Here is a 15,790-nt window from a genome sequence, read left to right as displayed (position 1 = left end):
TTCTCCATGTTGCTATGTGTCTCCCCATTGATCATCCAGGCAAAGAAAGAAAGATAGAAGAAAAATAGATTATAAAGAAAAAAAACCGAAATATCCCCCTACTAATGTTGTGGATATAAAAAAAACACAACATTACCTCCCTCTGCTGTACGGGTCATGGCAATTGCCATGATTACACACGTGAATCCCGTAGCAATCGATCCGAAGTTACCCCAGCTCCCTCGTAACATAAAAAAGTATATATAAGAGAAGAAAAAAAAGTAATATCACTACTCTCATTTAATATTACTCAAAATTTTACCTTTCTCTCCCTGTATCATATAATTAAGAATATATTTAAATATTCTTCTATCCTTAAATATCGGTGATTCCATCCACTATCTCTATCTTCATCTTTAATCCGTTTCACTTTTAAATCTTTGGATATAGTTAGTGAATATTTTGGAGTTTTTGTGCAAACTCTTCTGCGTCTCGATAATCAGTAAAAAATCTTCTATTTCCCTCTTGCAAAAAAATTATGCGTGTTGCCGGATGACGCAGTATAAATTTATAACCCTTTTCCCATAAAACCTTTTTCGCTGGGTTAAATTCCTTCTTTCTCTTCAAAAGGTCATAGCTTACATCAGGATAGAAAAGAATTATTTTCCCTTCTATCATCAATGGCCCGTTTCTCTTTCTAGCGTATTGAGCAGCTGCCTTCAGGATCTTTTCTTTATCTTGATATCTTAAGAATTTTATCATGATTGATCGTGGATTTTGGTCATCTTGAGATCTTGGTCTTAAGGCTCTGTGAGCCCTGTCAATTTCAATTAACTGAGTTCCGTCTTCCATTTCCAACTTTTCCGGGATCCATTTTTGAAAAAATTATTGGATCCTCTCCTTCTATGCCTTCTTTAAGTCCAACAATCTTAATAGTATTTCGTCTGCTAAAATTTTCAAGCATGTTCACTTTTTCCAATAACTGTTTTCTTTCCGATGTCCAGGCAGTATTATTATCTCCCATATTATTCATTCTTCCAACAATGTCTCCCGTTGTTCCTTCCAAGTCTGTAATTCTCTTATCCATTTCGTCCTGTCTCTTCATCATTTTGTCAAACAAAGTCTTCATATTTTTAATATTTTTCATTACTTTTAATGCATCTAATTTTCGCATTATTTGCATCAAAGTCGATTCTATATTTCTAGGGAAACTTTTACCTTCATCTCCGTCTGATTCATCCAAGGAATCTGAATCTGCCGCAGATTCACATTCACTTCCGGTTCCGCTCATAGCTGGGATTTGTAGTTCAAATGCTCGTGTTCGCACATGCTCCTTCTTTCACGTTTGCGCAGTTCTTGTTGGTCATTTTCTTTGGAAATGGCCGATGTTGCCGCAGTCTCCTGTTCTGTATCGCCGGAAATAAAATGTACTTGAGCCCGCTGTTCTTTTGTAGCGGTGGGCCATGATTCTTTTCCGATTCCTGTTGTCTTCAAGGAAGTAGTTTTCTTCTGTTTCTGCTTTTGAGACATGGTTTGAAACAATCCTGAGTAGTTTATAAGTAACTTTAAGAAAGTATTTACTAACTTTTCTTCACTTAAACATTAATTTACTGGTTCTTTACGGGACAGCCGGATTTCCACGTCTCGATCCTACGTCATCACGTGACATTCCCCGACATTTTTCAACTCCTAAACGGATATCCATCTTTACCATCAAAATGCGCAGTTTATAGATTTGAATTAATAAAGGTTTTGATAATTTCTGAATTCATCAAGAGCGCAAAATTTTCAGCACAGTCACGAAAGTACTAGGTAGGCCATGTAAATACCTAGAACTGTAAGCGTTCTTATCTCCCTCCCAGCCCAGACAGACTTTAAATCCGAACCACATTATTCAGCATTGCGGTTGCATCATCCTACGCCATGTTCACATGATTAATACGTTTCCTCACGAAGTTCTTTTCCTGCAGCAAGTTCTTTAAAATACCACTTGTGTTGCAGGAATTGGTGGATACGGTTTCTGTAAGATGTCGGAGAAATTTACGGTTTCGTTCATGGCAATTCTGGCTATTACTTGGCTCAGTATGCTGATTTATACATGTCGCTTCCGAACTGAATATTCTATTTTAGAATATTTAATCCTGGGTGCCCGCAGCATATCTGCTTGCAGTGTTTCAGCTATTCGTTCGTCTTTCGCTTAGATGTCCAGTGACTTACGTCTTTAGCTTTTGTTAATTCATTGTGTTTAAATGTTATTAACACTCTTGCTTATTTTTCCGGCAGCCGTCAAAGTCACTCCGAGCAAAGTGTCACAGTTCCCTCCGGACCTGGCCGTCCTGCGTGGTGCGAATGTTACCATGTTCTGCAAATTTCCACTATTACAAGATATTGTTGACGTTCGTTGGTGGAGGGAAGGCGAGAAGTCATTTTTAGAAAGGAACAACAGAAGACAATTTACTGTAGAAAGAGGAAGGGGAACACTTGTACTCTGGAATGTCAAATTTCCCGACTCCGGAATGTATTACTGTGAAGCAAAGTATCAGCAACAATCTATCGGGAATGGAAGTGGCACCAAGCTCACTGTGTTTGGTGAGTGTGGCTGTTTTGAGATTTCCGGCTCTGTGCATTTTTCATCGAGCAAGGTTAGGATCGTTTGACAAGCAATAGTGTGAAATAATTTTAATATCAATATGAATAGCTGGAGTTGGATAACTCGATTCGTCATCACAGAGGGCGCAAAATATTAATACTTCAATAGAATAATCTCTATGCATTAATAACATGCTCCATTTCCGCATCAACAAGTAGAGAGGAATAATACCCAGCTCCAAACGAGTTAATTCCAACATCAAGTAACAATTTGACACATGCACTGCAAATTGTCATTCCAATTTTTGTCATGCAGGATTAGCAGGATGAGCAAATCTATACTTCTTTCACCATACAAAATGGTGAAAAATACAGCCCTCTCAATATTGAGGTGAATTTTGATAGGGTTATATAGTAAAGGCGAGCGGAATCCCACATTCAATAACTCCGCTGGCAGCTCATTCCACAATAACATCAGGGTCGGAGTGAAGACGTTTCCCCTCAGGTTCGCCTTTAATACTTCTCATTTCACTCTTAAGCTATGACTTCCAATTACATTCTCACCCAACCTCAGTGGATGAAGTAGGCTTACATGCACCATATCTACATTCCTCACAATGTTCTATAACTCTATCAAATGTTCGCTCGTTCTCTTAAGATTCATGGAAAAAACAATCCTAACCTATTAAACCTTTCCTCATAATTCATGTCCTCAAATTCATGCCACCGCTTTGTACGCTTTCTTTATACTAATTCAATCATATTGATAACTCTCCTGCAGATAGATCACCAGAATTGCGAACAATAATCCGAATTTGTTCTCACTAAAGTCAAATACTACTTCAGCATAGCATCCTAACTTCTACACTTAATACTCTGATATATGAAAGCCAATATGACAAAGGTTATCTTAACGATACCAACCGTCTTTGACTCCACTTTCAATGAATTATCTATCTATATTCCAAGATCATGTTTTACCGCACTACTCAATGCCAGTCTCGTTCGTTGTGTATATCCAGGACTGGTTTGCCTTCTCAAAGTGAAACAACTTACAATTGCCTTCATTAAAATCTGTCTGCCAGTTTCAGCCCTCCTGGTCGATAAGACGCTGCAAGCTTTGAGAGCATGCGACAGAGCACTAGTCAAATACCTTTGTTCAGAGACTACCATCTACTATCATACTCTGGCTTCAACCGTGAAGTCAACGTTAGATACAACTTACTTCTTTATCCTGAATGCCAAGCGCTCGTACTTGATCAGCCCACCCCCCCCCCCCATGCAGAACTTTTCCAAACCCTTTGCTAAAATCCATGTTGACCATATCCACTGTTATCCTTCATCAAGATCCATGGTAACCCCCTCGGAAAGCTCATTAAGTTTGGTTAGGCACAGACGACCCTGCACAAAACAATGTTGTCTATTCTGAATGAAGCCCAGTCTCTTTTAATATTTATATATCTCATTCTTTAGAATATCTTCCAATAAATTACCCACTTTTCTGTAATACCAACTAGTTTATAATATCACTGCCTATTCCGAGAGTCCATCTTGAGCAAAGGCAGAACTAGAGACACAATTGGAGAGCAGGTTCTTGGGAAACTGAAAGGGCTGAAAGTAGGTAAGTCACCTAGACCAATGATGTACATCCCGCGATTCTGATAAAAGTTGCTGATGAGATTGTGGAGGCATTATTAAAGGTCTTTCAAGAATTACTAGATTCTTAAATGGTTCTGATAGACTAGAAAATTGCAAATGCCACTCCACTCTGCAAGTAGGCAGAGAAGCATGAAAAGGGAAACTGTACGCCAGTCACTCTATCTCATTGATTGACAAAATGTTGCAGTCCGTTATTAAGGATCAGACCGTGGGTTACTTGGAGGCACATAATAAAACACGCCATACTCAGCATGATTTCCTGAAGGGAAACTCTCGCCAGACAAGTCTGATTGAATTATGTGAACGAATGAAAAGCAGGGTAGACAAAGATAGGTTGAATTGGTTGTTATGTACTTGGTTTTTCAGAGTGCCTTTGACCAGGAACCATGCCCAAGCTCTTTAACCAGCTACGACTCCAAAGTATTGCAGGAAAGATTCTAGGCTGAATAAAGCAGTGGCTGGTTTGTAAGAGACGACGAATGTGAATAAAGGGAGCCCCGTGACTAATGGTCTTCCACAGCGGCCTGTGTTGTGACCAATTCATTTAAGGTTGCATGTCAATTATATGGATGATGCAATTGATGGCTGTGTTGCAAAGTGTGCAGACGATATGAAGGGAGGCGGACAGGCAGGCAGTTTTTTTTAGGAAATAGAGAAGCTACAGAAGGACTTAGACAGATTAGGAGAATAGGCAAAGAAGTGGCAGATGGAATGCATTGTCGAGAAGTGAGTGGTCATGCACTTTGGTAGAGGGTATGAAAGCTCTGACTATTTTTTTTAACTGGATAGAAAATACAAAAACATGGAGGTGCAAAGGGACATCGGAGTCCGTGTGTAGTATTCCATGCAAGTTAATTTGCAGGTTCAGCCTGTGGTCATGAAGGCAAATGCAATAAGGGCATTCATTTCAGGAGCACGAGATGTCATAGCAAGGATGTAATGTTGAGAGTTTATAAAGCACTGACGAGACGTGATGACACATTGTGAGCGGTTTTGCACCCCTTATCTTGGAAGGAATGTGCTGAAACTGGAGAAGGTTCAATGGATGCTCAGAACAATGATTCCAGAATTAAATAGCCAGTCATATGAGAGCGTTTTATGCCGCTAGGCTTATTTTCAATAGAATTCAGAAAAAAATAGGGACGAACGCATTGAAACCTATTGAAAAGTGAAAGTACTTGATAGAGTGGATGTCTCCCACTGTGGGAGAATATAGGACCAGAGGACGTAGCCTCAGAATAGAGGAGCATCATTTTAAAAAGGAGATGAAGCGGAATGCCTATCGCTAGAGAGTGCAGAACCTGCGGATTTTATTTTTTTTGCCACAGGCAACTATGGAGACCAAGTCTTTATGGATATTTAAAACAGTGGTTAGGATGCAACTTCTTGATTGGTTAGGGCATAAACAGCTACTGGGAGGAGGCAGGAGATTGGAGCTGAGAGGAAATTATTGGCTTTGATGAAATGGCACAGAAAAAAAAACTCCGTGGGCCAAATGACCTAATTCGTCTCCTATATCCAATAGTTATATGGTCTTGAAACATTAATTATACAGTAATCTTCCAGCACATCACCCACAAGTAAGGATATTCTGAATAACTCTATCGGGGCCCTTTCACTTTCTGCAGTAGCTTCCAACGAGGTCAAATGGGACACCTTGGCATGTTTGGGGAGTTCTGCACCCTAATTTGCCTCAAAGCTCTAATCCGTATATGGGTCATGAAATTGCTTCTGGTTTTCCTTAGTTGTAGAGTCTCTGTGTACGTCTCCCGAATAAATACAAATGGATATGTATCAGATATCCCCCCATCTCTTTCGGCTGCATGCATTGTTGAACCCGCTGATCTTCAGATGGATCAATCTGTTCTGTCGCTATCCCTTTATGCTGAGTGTATCTGCAGAAGCCCTTTGTTCCCCCCCCATAGGATTGTCTTTCACCTAGAGTTTGAGAAGTCCAAGTACGTTGACGTCGGTATAGGCGTGGGAAGTGGAGTCGGGTAACGGTGAGCTCCGGATGGCTATTTTAGGCACAGCGAAATCCTAACTACTGTGATAAGCAGATAAAGCAATCTAACTATTGAATCTCCCATGTCAGACACCGACCATAGCTGTAGCGGAAGCAGTCCACGTTTACAAAACCTTAAAAATGGACTCATCATTTCCGGAAACGATCCTATAGCTGTGCCAAGTCACTATCGACAATTCTGCTGCAGGAATTCAGGTTTTAGAAAGAATGGAACTATATCAGTTTGCATTTGCGTTCCTGGCTGTTTCACGGAGGAGGTGTTTTGCCACATTCAATACGGGGGATCTGTTGCTGGAATGGTTCACATTCCGGGGAAAGCTCTATTACTGAATGTTTCTGACTGGAAAGCTCAATCCCAAGACCTGGAACACTCCCTAAGCAGTTGACCAACCAGAATATTAAACTCCATGTGCTTTCGTACTATAGAAATCTGTGATATTTTGGGTTTTGTAGCTCAGTCTTGATACGAAATGCAAAATCCAAAAGTAGCCAGCTTTCCAAAGCTAACGCCCGCCGCAAGCCCAGCTGTGCAAAAGAGCTAAAATACCATTCAAAAGAGAATCTCTTCCTCATTTCGGACCTCTTAGCTTCGCCGTCGAGGTGTATTCTCTGAACTCTTCCTTTTATTCGTCTCCGAGTGTGACTGTATTTATCCTGCTTATTCAGTGACTGTTCTGGATGGTAGCTACGTGTGCTGTGTGTGATTATATATACTGTACTGTATTTTACAACTTGGCCCCAGAAGAACAATGTTTCGCTTAGCGGTGTGTGCGTATGGTTGAGCAACAATAAACAGAACATGATATTGAATGAATTTATTAAATATTTGTTAATACTGGCGGATAACTCATTTGATTGTAAAAGTGCCCTGTTAGTTGGCGGAGAGATAAATGAATCTACCTGCATTGAAATGGATCAGAAATACCCAATATAACTTTGTTTTTACTCAAGCTCCTCCAACTCCATTGGAAATTGTTCCTATTGGAGGGTTTTCGTCTCCTCGAAAGCTCCTTTGTAAAACGGCTGCCTTCTTCCCGGAGAAATTAGAAGTCGTTTGGCGAAGAAATAACGAAGAAATTTGCACTGGAATAGAAAGTGTGACAAACCGGAGCGTGGATGGCATGTACGAAGCTTGTAGTTTAATGGAAATCACGCAGTCTGCTTGGGGAAAGGATGTTTACACCTGCCTGGTGTCGCATGTCTCCCTCCCGGTGTCTGCAAGTTTCAGCTACATCCTGGAGCAAGGTAAGATTGTGTCTTGATGATGTCACGAGGTTTTGTCTCGCCCCTTAATGTCGATATTTTAGATCCACCTGATCGGCTGAGTTCTTCTAGGATTTGCTGTAGAACTCTGAATATCAGCATGTTCAAAACTTTTGCGCTCAATATAAGATGGAAGCGCTTACAAGTGATAGTGGTGGGGTCACTGTGACCATGTAAGAACAGTAACTGAACAGCTACCACGGAAGAATGGCTAATTTCAAAGATCAGAAATTGAGAGTGAATAGTAAACGTGAAAGGTGTTCAAAAGCTAATGTGTTGTTCCCATCGGTGTAAATCGTGTAGCACGAATGAAAAGGTTGAAATTGTGCAATAGTTGTAAGGTAGCAAACTTCTGGACATTTGTTAAAAATATGATAAAGCATGTCTCCCTCAGGGTACCTGTCAATTTCAGCTACATCCTGGAGCAAGGTAAAATGGTGTTTTGATTGCGTCGTGAACATCAGGACCAGAACATATGCATCAAGGAAGCCACCTCAGAATTACAGCTGTCACAGAGAGGATTTATATGACATTAAAAAACGAATTAATTTATCCTTAGACATATGGGCCATATGAACCACCTTAAATTGTATCAAAGCGTCCCTAGCAGAAATTGAAGTGTTAACAAGTTGGAGTATTTTCTTCCATTTCTCTGTGGGTAAAGATACCTAAAGTTCTTTCCCATTCATTCTTAATTTTATCAGATGTACCTAGAAGTATTTTCGTAATCAGATCATAAATAATTGCTATGAAACTCTTCTGATAGGGGTTTAAACATAATTTTTGTCCCGTAATTTCAGTTTGTTGTCGGATCAGAAAAGTAGATAAAATAATATTCAAAACGTTTCTAATCTGTAAATATCTGAAAAATGTGATCTAGGCAAATTATATTTATTAGACAACTGTTCAGAAGGCATAAGACAGTTTCCCATGAATAAAACACGAAAGCATGTTATTCCCTTCGTTTTCCATAAAAGACAGGCTTGATCAGTTCTGGATGGTTGGAAGAAAAATTAGATAAATTTGATAGGATCAATTTATTCAACCCAAAAATTTACGAATTTGAAACCATATTCGTATTGCATGTTTAGTTATTGGACTAGTGGTTTGTCTATTCAGTTTAGTAAGTGCAAAGGGAAGCGAGGCCCCTAAAATAGAAGCCAAAGGGAACCGCTTTACAGGCTCGCACTCGAGGTTCACTCAACGTGGACACTGAATTTCATCCAATTCTTTTGTCCAGACCGTTAAGTATTGAATATTCATTGCCCAATAATAGAATCTAACTTTCAGCATTCAATGTGAATAGTGTTTAAAAACAAATGTCTTATACCCCCAGTTTAAATCGTGTAGGATGAATTAGTAGTTGATATCTTGTAGTACGTGTAAGGTAACAAACTTCCGGACATTTGTCAAAGATGAGACAATGCAGAACTTAAACTCTAAATCGCATGGTGATATAACAAAGGGAGAAACCATCTGCTGGTGAGTGAAGGTGTAATTAATTGATATTGTTTAACCCGAAAAATGTGGACATGGGGCAAAATCAGAATCAAGGTAGGAATTCCTGAACACTAAGGCGTGACACTTAATTGCCACCTGGAATGAATGCATAGGGAGCGAAATTATGAACAGACTTTGACAAAATTCAGTCTCTGCGTAATTGAATTCCAATAATAGTGGGCAACACAGCTGAAATGGATGACTCGTGTTTATCTATGTTTTCATTATGCTGTTTTCCATTAATTCTGGTTTGTCCCTCATAAAGCTGTGGAAAACATAACAGTGGGAAAATACGTTTAACATGTTCGATACACATTCAGGAGGCTTGGAGGGTTCAGTGTTATAAACTCGTGAAGTTACGTGTGATTTCAGCATTGAGCGATTTGTTGCTGCACTGGGACTCCTTTGGCGAGTCTACAAGTTATCTACAGGGGCTTGATTGTACAAAAGAATGTCCTTGACAGACGTGACTTAAAAGGTTGAATCGAGATCAGACGTGTGTTCGGTTGGATGATTACACGTTCAGTTGTTATGCTGATATCTATTATCAAGAGAAGTATTTGAAAAACCAGCCGAGCCTATTCTTAGTCATCGTAAATAGCTGGAATGTGTCTGGAGAAACTAAAAACCAGATTTCTTTGTTCTATACTGTATATTCTACCATTTTCCTATCAGTGTGTAGTGAGATTTGAAAGGACTCGATATAATAGTTTGCATTGTTGATTCTCATGTGTGGATTTGTTTTTAAATGTATAAATGCTTCACGGTTTCTTTTTCAAGGCGCTGATACCAGATTGATTCTCGCATGTGCAGTGGGCGGATCGGCAATTTTAGTTCTGATAATAGTTTTGCTGATACTCAAGTTAAAGAGATCGCCCGGTAAGAACACTGATCGCTGAGAAACCTCACCTCTATTGGTACAAAATAGAAGTGTTAATGACATTTAAATTCAAAACAGTAAATGACATTTACAGAGTGATTGGGCATGGATCGCGATTTTCAAAGCCGGATTTCAGTGATATTATTCTGGCAAAATGCATGCTTAATCTTAAAATTCAACTGTTTCACCAGGCCACTGGATGGACCTCCATGCAGAATATGAACCGTCTTTAACCACACTTTGCCTTCTGTGGGAAAGCCAGTTCCGGATCCACACGGCAATGCCCCCTTGAATCCAATGCCTCCTTATTTTTTCAATAAGCCTTGCATGGAGTACCTTGTCAAAAGCCCTGCTGTAATCCATATACATTACTTCCAATGCTCTACCTTCATCAATGTGTTTAGTCGCAACCTCAGAAAATTCAATCAGGCTCGTAAGGCACGGCCTGCCTTTGATAAAGCCATGCTGACTACTCATAATCATATGATGCCTCTCCAACTGTTACTAAATCCTGCCTTTCAGGATCTTGTCCATCAACTTACCAACCACTGAAGCAAGACTCACTGGCCTATAATTTCCTACACTATCCCTACTCCCTTTCTTGAATAAAGGGACAAGATTAATCTTCCGGAACTTCCCCATTGATGATGCAAAGGTCATCGCTAGAGGCTCCCTCAGTAGCCTGAGGTACATCCCGTCCGGTCCCGGTGACTTATCCAACTTGGTGTTTTCCCAAAGCTCCAGGACAGGATGTTTCTTAATATTTACATGCTCAAGCTTTTCAGTCCGCTGTAAGTCATCCCTACAATCGCCAAGATCCTTTACCGTAGTGAATACTGATGCCAACTACGCATTAAGTACTTCTACTATCTCCTGTGCTTCCATGTACACTTTAGCACTGTCACCCCTGATTGCTCCTGTTCTCCAGCGGCGTATCCTCTTGCATTTCACATACTTACTGGTAGAGGAATATTATGATCAATTACGACCTAAGCATGGATATCTCTGTGACTGCATGAGAATTGGTGACAAACTAAGCCGCACAACGCTGCTTCAATGGTCTGTAGTGCCCGAGGAGTACAAAGGGGACAGTTGTCCCTGCGGAAACTGTTGGGGAAAGGAGGAAAAAGGAAATAACTGCGGAAGGAAAAAGATGACGAGAAAGCCAGATGACATGGGAACCAAGGTTAACCAGCCGACTGAATACGAGAGCACCGAATTGGTTTAGTATAACATCAGAAGGAGATAGTGGAGAATGAAGGCCTGCAATTGCTGATATACTGAAGAGGGCAGTTCAGGTTTCGGTACTCTTTGTCACCTAGTTTTGGAACACTTAAGAGGATAATATTGTTGCCATAATTAATAACTTCGGGGAAGCAACGAAATTGCTGATACAATAGAAATCAAAAGCTCACCGAGACAATGAACTGGGAAAGTGGTCCCTCAAGTTCAGTTAGAATTTAACTTGGATAATGGCAAAATGTTGCATTTTGTTTGGTTAAAATAAAGTTGGAATTAAACAGTAAATTGGCCCTGGTGATTGAAGTAGAGCACAGTGACCGAGGGCAAGTGGCGATGGAGGTGGAAAGAAAGATAAAGAAGGTGTTTGTCACTCTTGACGCAACAATTGGGGCAATGAGTGCAGGGTCTGGGATGTCCAGTTATAATATACGTTGGTGAAACACTAGGAGTATTCTGTGTATTACTGATCGCCCAGCTATAGAAAATTCATGACGGTCCTTAACACACGGCAAAAAGGACTCACGAATATGTTTTCAGGACAGCAAGATTTTAGCTGCAGGGAGAGTCTGGGATTTTTCTTTCTTGAGTACAATTGGTTGAGCGATGACCTTATATAGGAATATAAAGCTACGAGGGGAGCAAGCAGACTTATGTTGCAGTCTTTTACCCAGGATAGATTTATCGAAAATAAAAATACCTATATTCAAAGTGTGATGGAAAATATTTAAAATGGGTCTAGGGAAAGTTTTTCAGCAAATACGAGATTACTACAAGTTGAATGTACCAGAATGTAGAGCTGGGTTCGGTAGCAATGTGTGAAAAACTGTTGGATTGGTATGTTAACATATGTTGAGAGCAAAAGGATTACGAGGGACAAAATTGGTCCACTGGGAGATCAGAATGATAATCTATGCGTGGAGCCAAAAGAGAATGGGGAGATCGTAAATGGATTCTTTGCATCTGAATTTACTCGGGAGATGGACACAGGCTCTACAGAAGTGACACAAAGGAACAATGAGGTTATGGTCTTGTATTTCTTCATTCAAAACTTTGAAAATTGGGTCTAAGACCAAAGAGAACCCAGCATTACTTATTACTGTATGCTCCTTCTTCCCTTCTCTTCTCTCCAGCTATCTCAGTCCGATCCAACACGTTAACTTTAGTTTCCAGTATTCTCAATTTCCGCCTATGTCAAACATTTTCTTCAGATGCTCTTAAAAGAGTATTCACTTCACTACCAGAAGAGATTTTGCAGAGTTGCAGGCAATGCAGAACAACATAAACAACATTATAAATGAACTTAGTCGGGAAAGAAGCTTTTATGGAAGAGAATAAACAGCCGATGTTTCGGGCCAAGACACTTTATCAGCATTGGAATGGAAGAGGGAAGATGACAGATATAAACGTGGGAGTGTGGATGAAGGTCTAACTAGAAGGTCATGGGTAAAGCTAGGTGAGTGGGGGAGAGGCGATGAAATAAGAATCTGGGAGGTGATAGATAGAAAAGGAAAAATACTGTAGAAGAAGGAATTTGCTGGATAGGAAAGTAGACCATGGGAGAAAGGGAAGGAGGAAGGGCACCAAGGAAAGGAGATAAGCTGGTGTAGAGAAGAGTTAGGAGGCCAGAGTGTGGAAGAGAAGAATACAGAAGGAAGAGTGAAAAAATAATGAAAGCAGAAATCGATCTTCATGCCATCAGGTTAGGGCTACCTAGACTGAACCAGAGGCGATAATCCTCCACCCTAAGAGTAGCCTCATGGTGACAGAAGAACAAACCGAGGACCAAAATATCGCGATGAGAATGAGGATAGGAAGGGCAATGACTAACTACTGGAATTTCCACTTTTAGTGGATGCAGTGGAGATGCTTGAAAAAGCGGTCCGCCAATTTATATTGGGTCGCACCAACGTAGAGGAGGCCACGTCGGAAGTACTGCACAGAGTAGAGAAACATAAAATATTCGGAAATGAAAGTGTTACCTCATCAGGAGGGACTGTTTGGGGCCCTGAATGGCGGTGATAAATTGTATCTCTTATGCCTTATTGTCTTGGCCTGAAAGGAACATTTTCCTTCCATTTAGATTTACTTTTTTGATGGAAAACTCAATACTGTCTTCACAAAGGGATCTGCTCATGTCAGTACAAGTTTGAAAACAGTTCATAGTCATTTGCAGAGGAAAATCAGTCCAGAATCTACTTCGGTGTTGTAGTTCATCACAAAAATAAAAAACTTTCTTCACAGGAAGGCCACTTCTGTTTTTAAGGGTAACTTCAGACATCAGTAATAGAATTGAATTCAGGAGCTGAAGAGCTAATATTGCAGCTATACAGGTCCCCGGTCAGACCCCACTTGGAGTACTGTGCTCAGTTCTGGTTGCTTCACTACAGGATGAATGTGTTAGCCATACAAAGGGTACAGAGGAGATTTACAAGGATGTTGCCTGGATTGGGAAGCATACCTTATGAGAATAGGTTGAGTGAACTCGGCCTTTTCTCCTTGGAGCAAAGGAGGATGAGAAGTGACCTGAAAGAGGTGTGCAAGAAGATGAGAGGCATTGATCATGTGGAAAGTCAGAGGCTTTTTCCCAGGATTGAAATGGTTGCCACAAAAGGACACAGGTTTAAGGCGCTGGGGAGCAGGTACAGAGGAGAAGTGAGGGGTAATTTTTTTACTCAGAGAGTGGTGAGCGCGTGGAATGGGCTGCCAGCAACGGTGGTGGAGGCCGATACGATAGGGTCTTTTAAGAGGCTTTTAGATAGGCTCATGAAGCTCAGTAAAATAGAAGGCTATAGGTAAGCCTAGTAATTTCTGAGGTAGGGAGATGTTCGGAACAACTTTGTAGGCCGAAGGGCCTGTAATGTGCTGTAAGATTTCTATGTGGAAAAACATTGACTAAATTCCGACTAGATTCCATTATGTTCTGATTCTGATGAAAATAATTCTCAATCCTTCTCTATGTGTTCGCTCCTGACAGGCTAGTCAAGGTTCTCGGCGCGAAAAGTCAACTGTTCTTCCTCCCCATTGATGCCACCTCACGCTTTGACCGCTGTGTAAACAAAATGTTTCTCTTGACATTAATATTGTTATGAGTTTTTCTGTACTACTGTGAAGTATAGCTATTTCTGCAATTGATATAGTCAAAGAATAAAACGTTAGAATTGTATTTTATTTGATGTTGTGATGACGCCTCACATTTTTCTCTTTGCAGACTGCTCAAGCCGCAGAATCGAAACCGGACCTTGCAGGACAACATGAGAAACTTTTTGTTGCGAGGAAGTGGGTTCGAAGTCACATTTTAACTTTCAGCCACTGTCTGTAACCTAAGCGTCGAGCATAAAAATAAACGAGTCAGCAAATCGATGTTCCGAGCTACATGCAAACTTTACCCACAAAGGCTTTCCATGATATCATTAGGCTCGTTCGTGCAGTTCTGTTTTCTGCTATTTGTAACTTCCTGTTGACCTGCCTGAAAACTTTGTTGCAGATCTTTAGCTAAAAGAGGAACTTGAATCATGGTGTGTAGCACAGAAGAGGCCCGTCTCGACCATTCGGAACGAAATATTTATGCAACTGTTATTTTCCCTTCGTTTGTCCATATAACCATATAACAATCACAACACGGAAACAGGCCATCTCGGCCCTCCTAGTCCGTGCCGAACTCTTAATCTCACCTAGTCCCACCTACCCGCACTCAGTCCATAACCCTCCACTCCTTTCCTGTCCATATACCTATCCAATTTTACCTTAAGTGACACAACTGAACTGACCTCTACTACCTCTACAGGAAGCTCATTCCACACAGCTATCACTCTCTGAGTAAAGAAATACCCCCTCGTGTTTCCCTTAAACTTTTGCCCCCTAACTCTCAAATCATGTCCTCTCGTTTGAATTTCCCCTACTCTCAATGGAAACAGCCTATTCACGTCAACTCTATCCATCCCTATCAAAATTTTAAATACATCGATCAAATCCACCCTCAACCTGCTATGCTCCAATGAATAGAGACCTAACTTGTTCAACCTTTCTCTGTAACTTAAGTGCTGAAACCCAGGCAACATCCTAGTAAATCTTCTCTGCACTCTCTCTAATTTATTGATAGCTTTCCTATAATTCGGTGACCAGAACTGTACACAATATTCCAAATTTGGCCTTACCAATGCCTTGTACAATTTTAACATTACATCCCAACTTCTGTACTCAATGTTCTGATTTATAAAGGCCAGCGTTCCAAAAGAGTTCTTCACCACCCTATCTACATGAGACTCCACCTTCAGCGAACTATGCACTGTTATTCCTAGATTCTCCGTTCCACTGCATTCCTCAATGCCCTACCATTTACCCTGTATGTTCTATTTGGATTATTCCTGCCAAAATGTCGAACCTCACACTTCTCAGCATTAAACTCCATCTGCCAACATTCAGCCCATTCTTCTAATCGGCATAAATCTCCCTGCAAGCTTTGAAAACCCACCTCATTATCCACAACACCTCCTACCTTAGTATCATCGGCATACTTACTAATCCAATGTACCACCCCATCATCCAGATCATTTATGTATATTACAAACAACATTGGGCCCAAAACAGATCCCTGAGGCACCCCGCTAGTCACTGGCCTCCATCCCAATAAACAATTATTCATCACTACTCTC

General features: G+C 40.6%; 1 protein-coding gene across 2 annotated transcripts; it reads left to right on the top strand.

Moving 5' to 3' along the window:
- The first annotated feature begins 1,894 nt into the window (after nt 1–1,894).
- On the top strand, nt 1,895–14,520 carry LOC132407164 (RLA class II histocompatibility antigen, DP alpha-1 chain-like). Of its 2 annotated transcripts, none has more exons than XM_059993458.1 (5): nt 1,895–2,001; nt 2,263–2,568; nt 7,205–7,498; nt 9,797–9,895; nt 14,347–14,519. In XM_059993458.1, the coding sequence occupies exons 2-5, from the start codon at nt 2,337–2,339 to the stop codon at nt 14,391–14,393; spliced, it is 672 nt and encodes a 223-aa protein (XP_059849441.1). In that variant the 5' UTR covers nt 1,895–2,001; nt 2,263–2,336; the 3' UTR covers nt 14,394–14,519. The 2 variants fall into 2 exon arrangements, with proteins under 2 accessions (XP_059849441.1, XP_059849440.1); XM_059993457.1 differs by having other exon boundaries at nt 1,918–2,061; nt 14,347–14,520.
- The last annotated feature ends 1,270 nt before the right edge of the window (nt 14,521–15,790 follow it).

Source organism: Hypanus sabinus, chromosome 17 (genome assembly GCF_030144855.1).
Source record: "Hypanus sabinus isolate sHypSab1 chromosome 17, sHypSab1.hap1, whole genome shotgun sequence".
NCBI classification, from domain to species: domain Eukaryota; kingdom Metazoa; phylum Chordata; class Chondrichthyes; order Myliobatiformes; family Dasyatidae; genus Hypanus; species Hypanus sabinus.
Note: the sequence above shows the minus strand (reverse complement) of the source record. Positions and strands in the feature narration are given on the sequence as shown.

Coding starts and splice junctions, on each gene's coding strand:
- LOC132407164 (XM_059993457.1), top strand. CDS start 2,007: ATGTCGGAGAAATTTACGGTTTCGTTCATGGCAATTCTGGCTATTACT. Junction 2,569..7,204: donor CACCAAGCTCACTGTGTTTG/GTGAGTGTGGCT, acceptor TTTTTACTCAAG/CTCCTCCAACTCCATTGGAA. Junction 7,499..9,796: donor CAGCTACATCCTGGAGCAAG/GTAAGATTGTGT, acceptor TTCTTTTTCAAG/GCGCTGATACCAGATTGATT.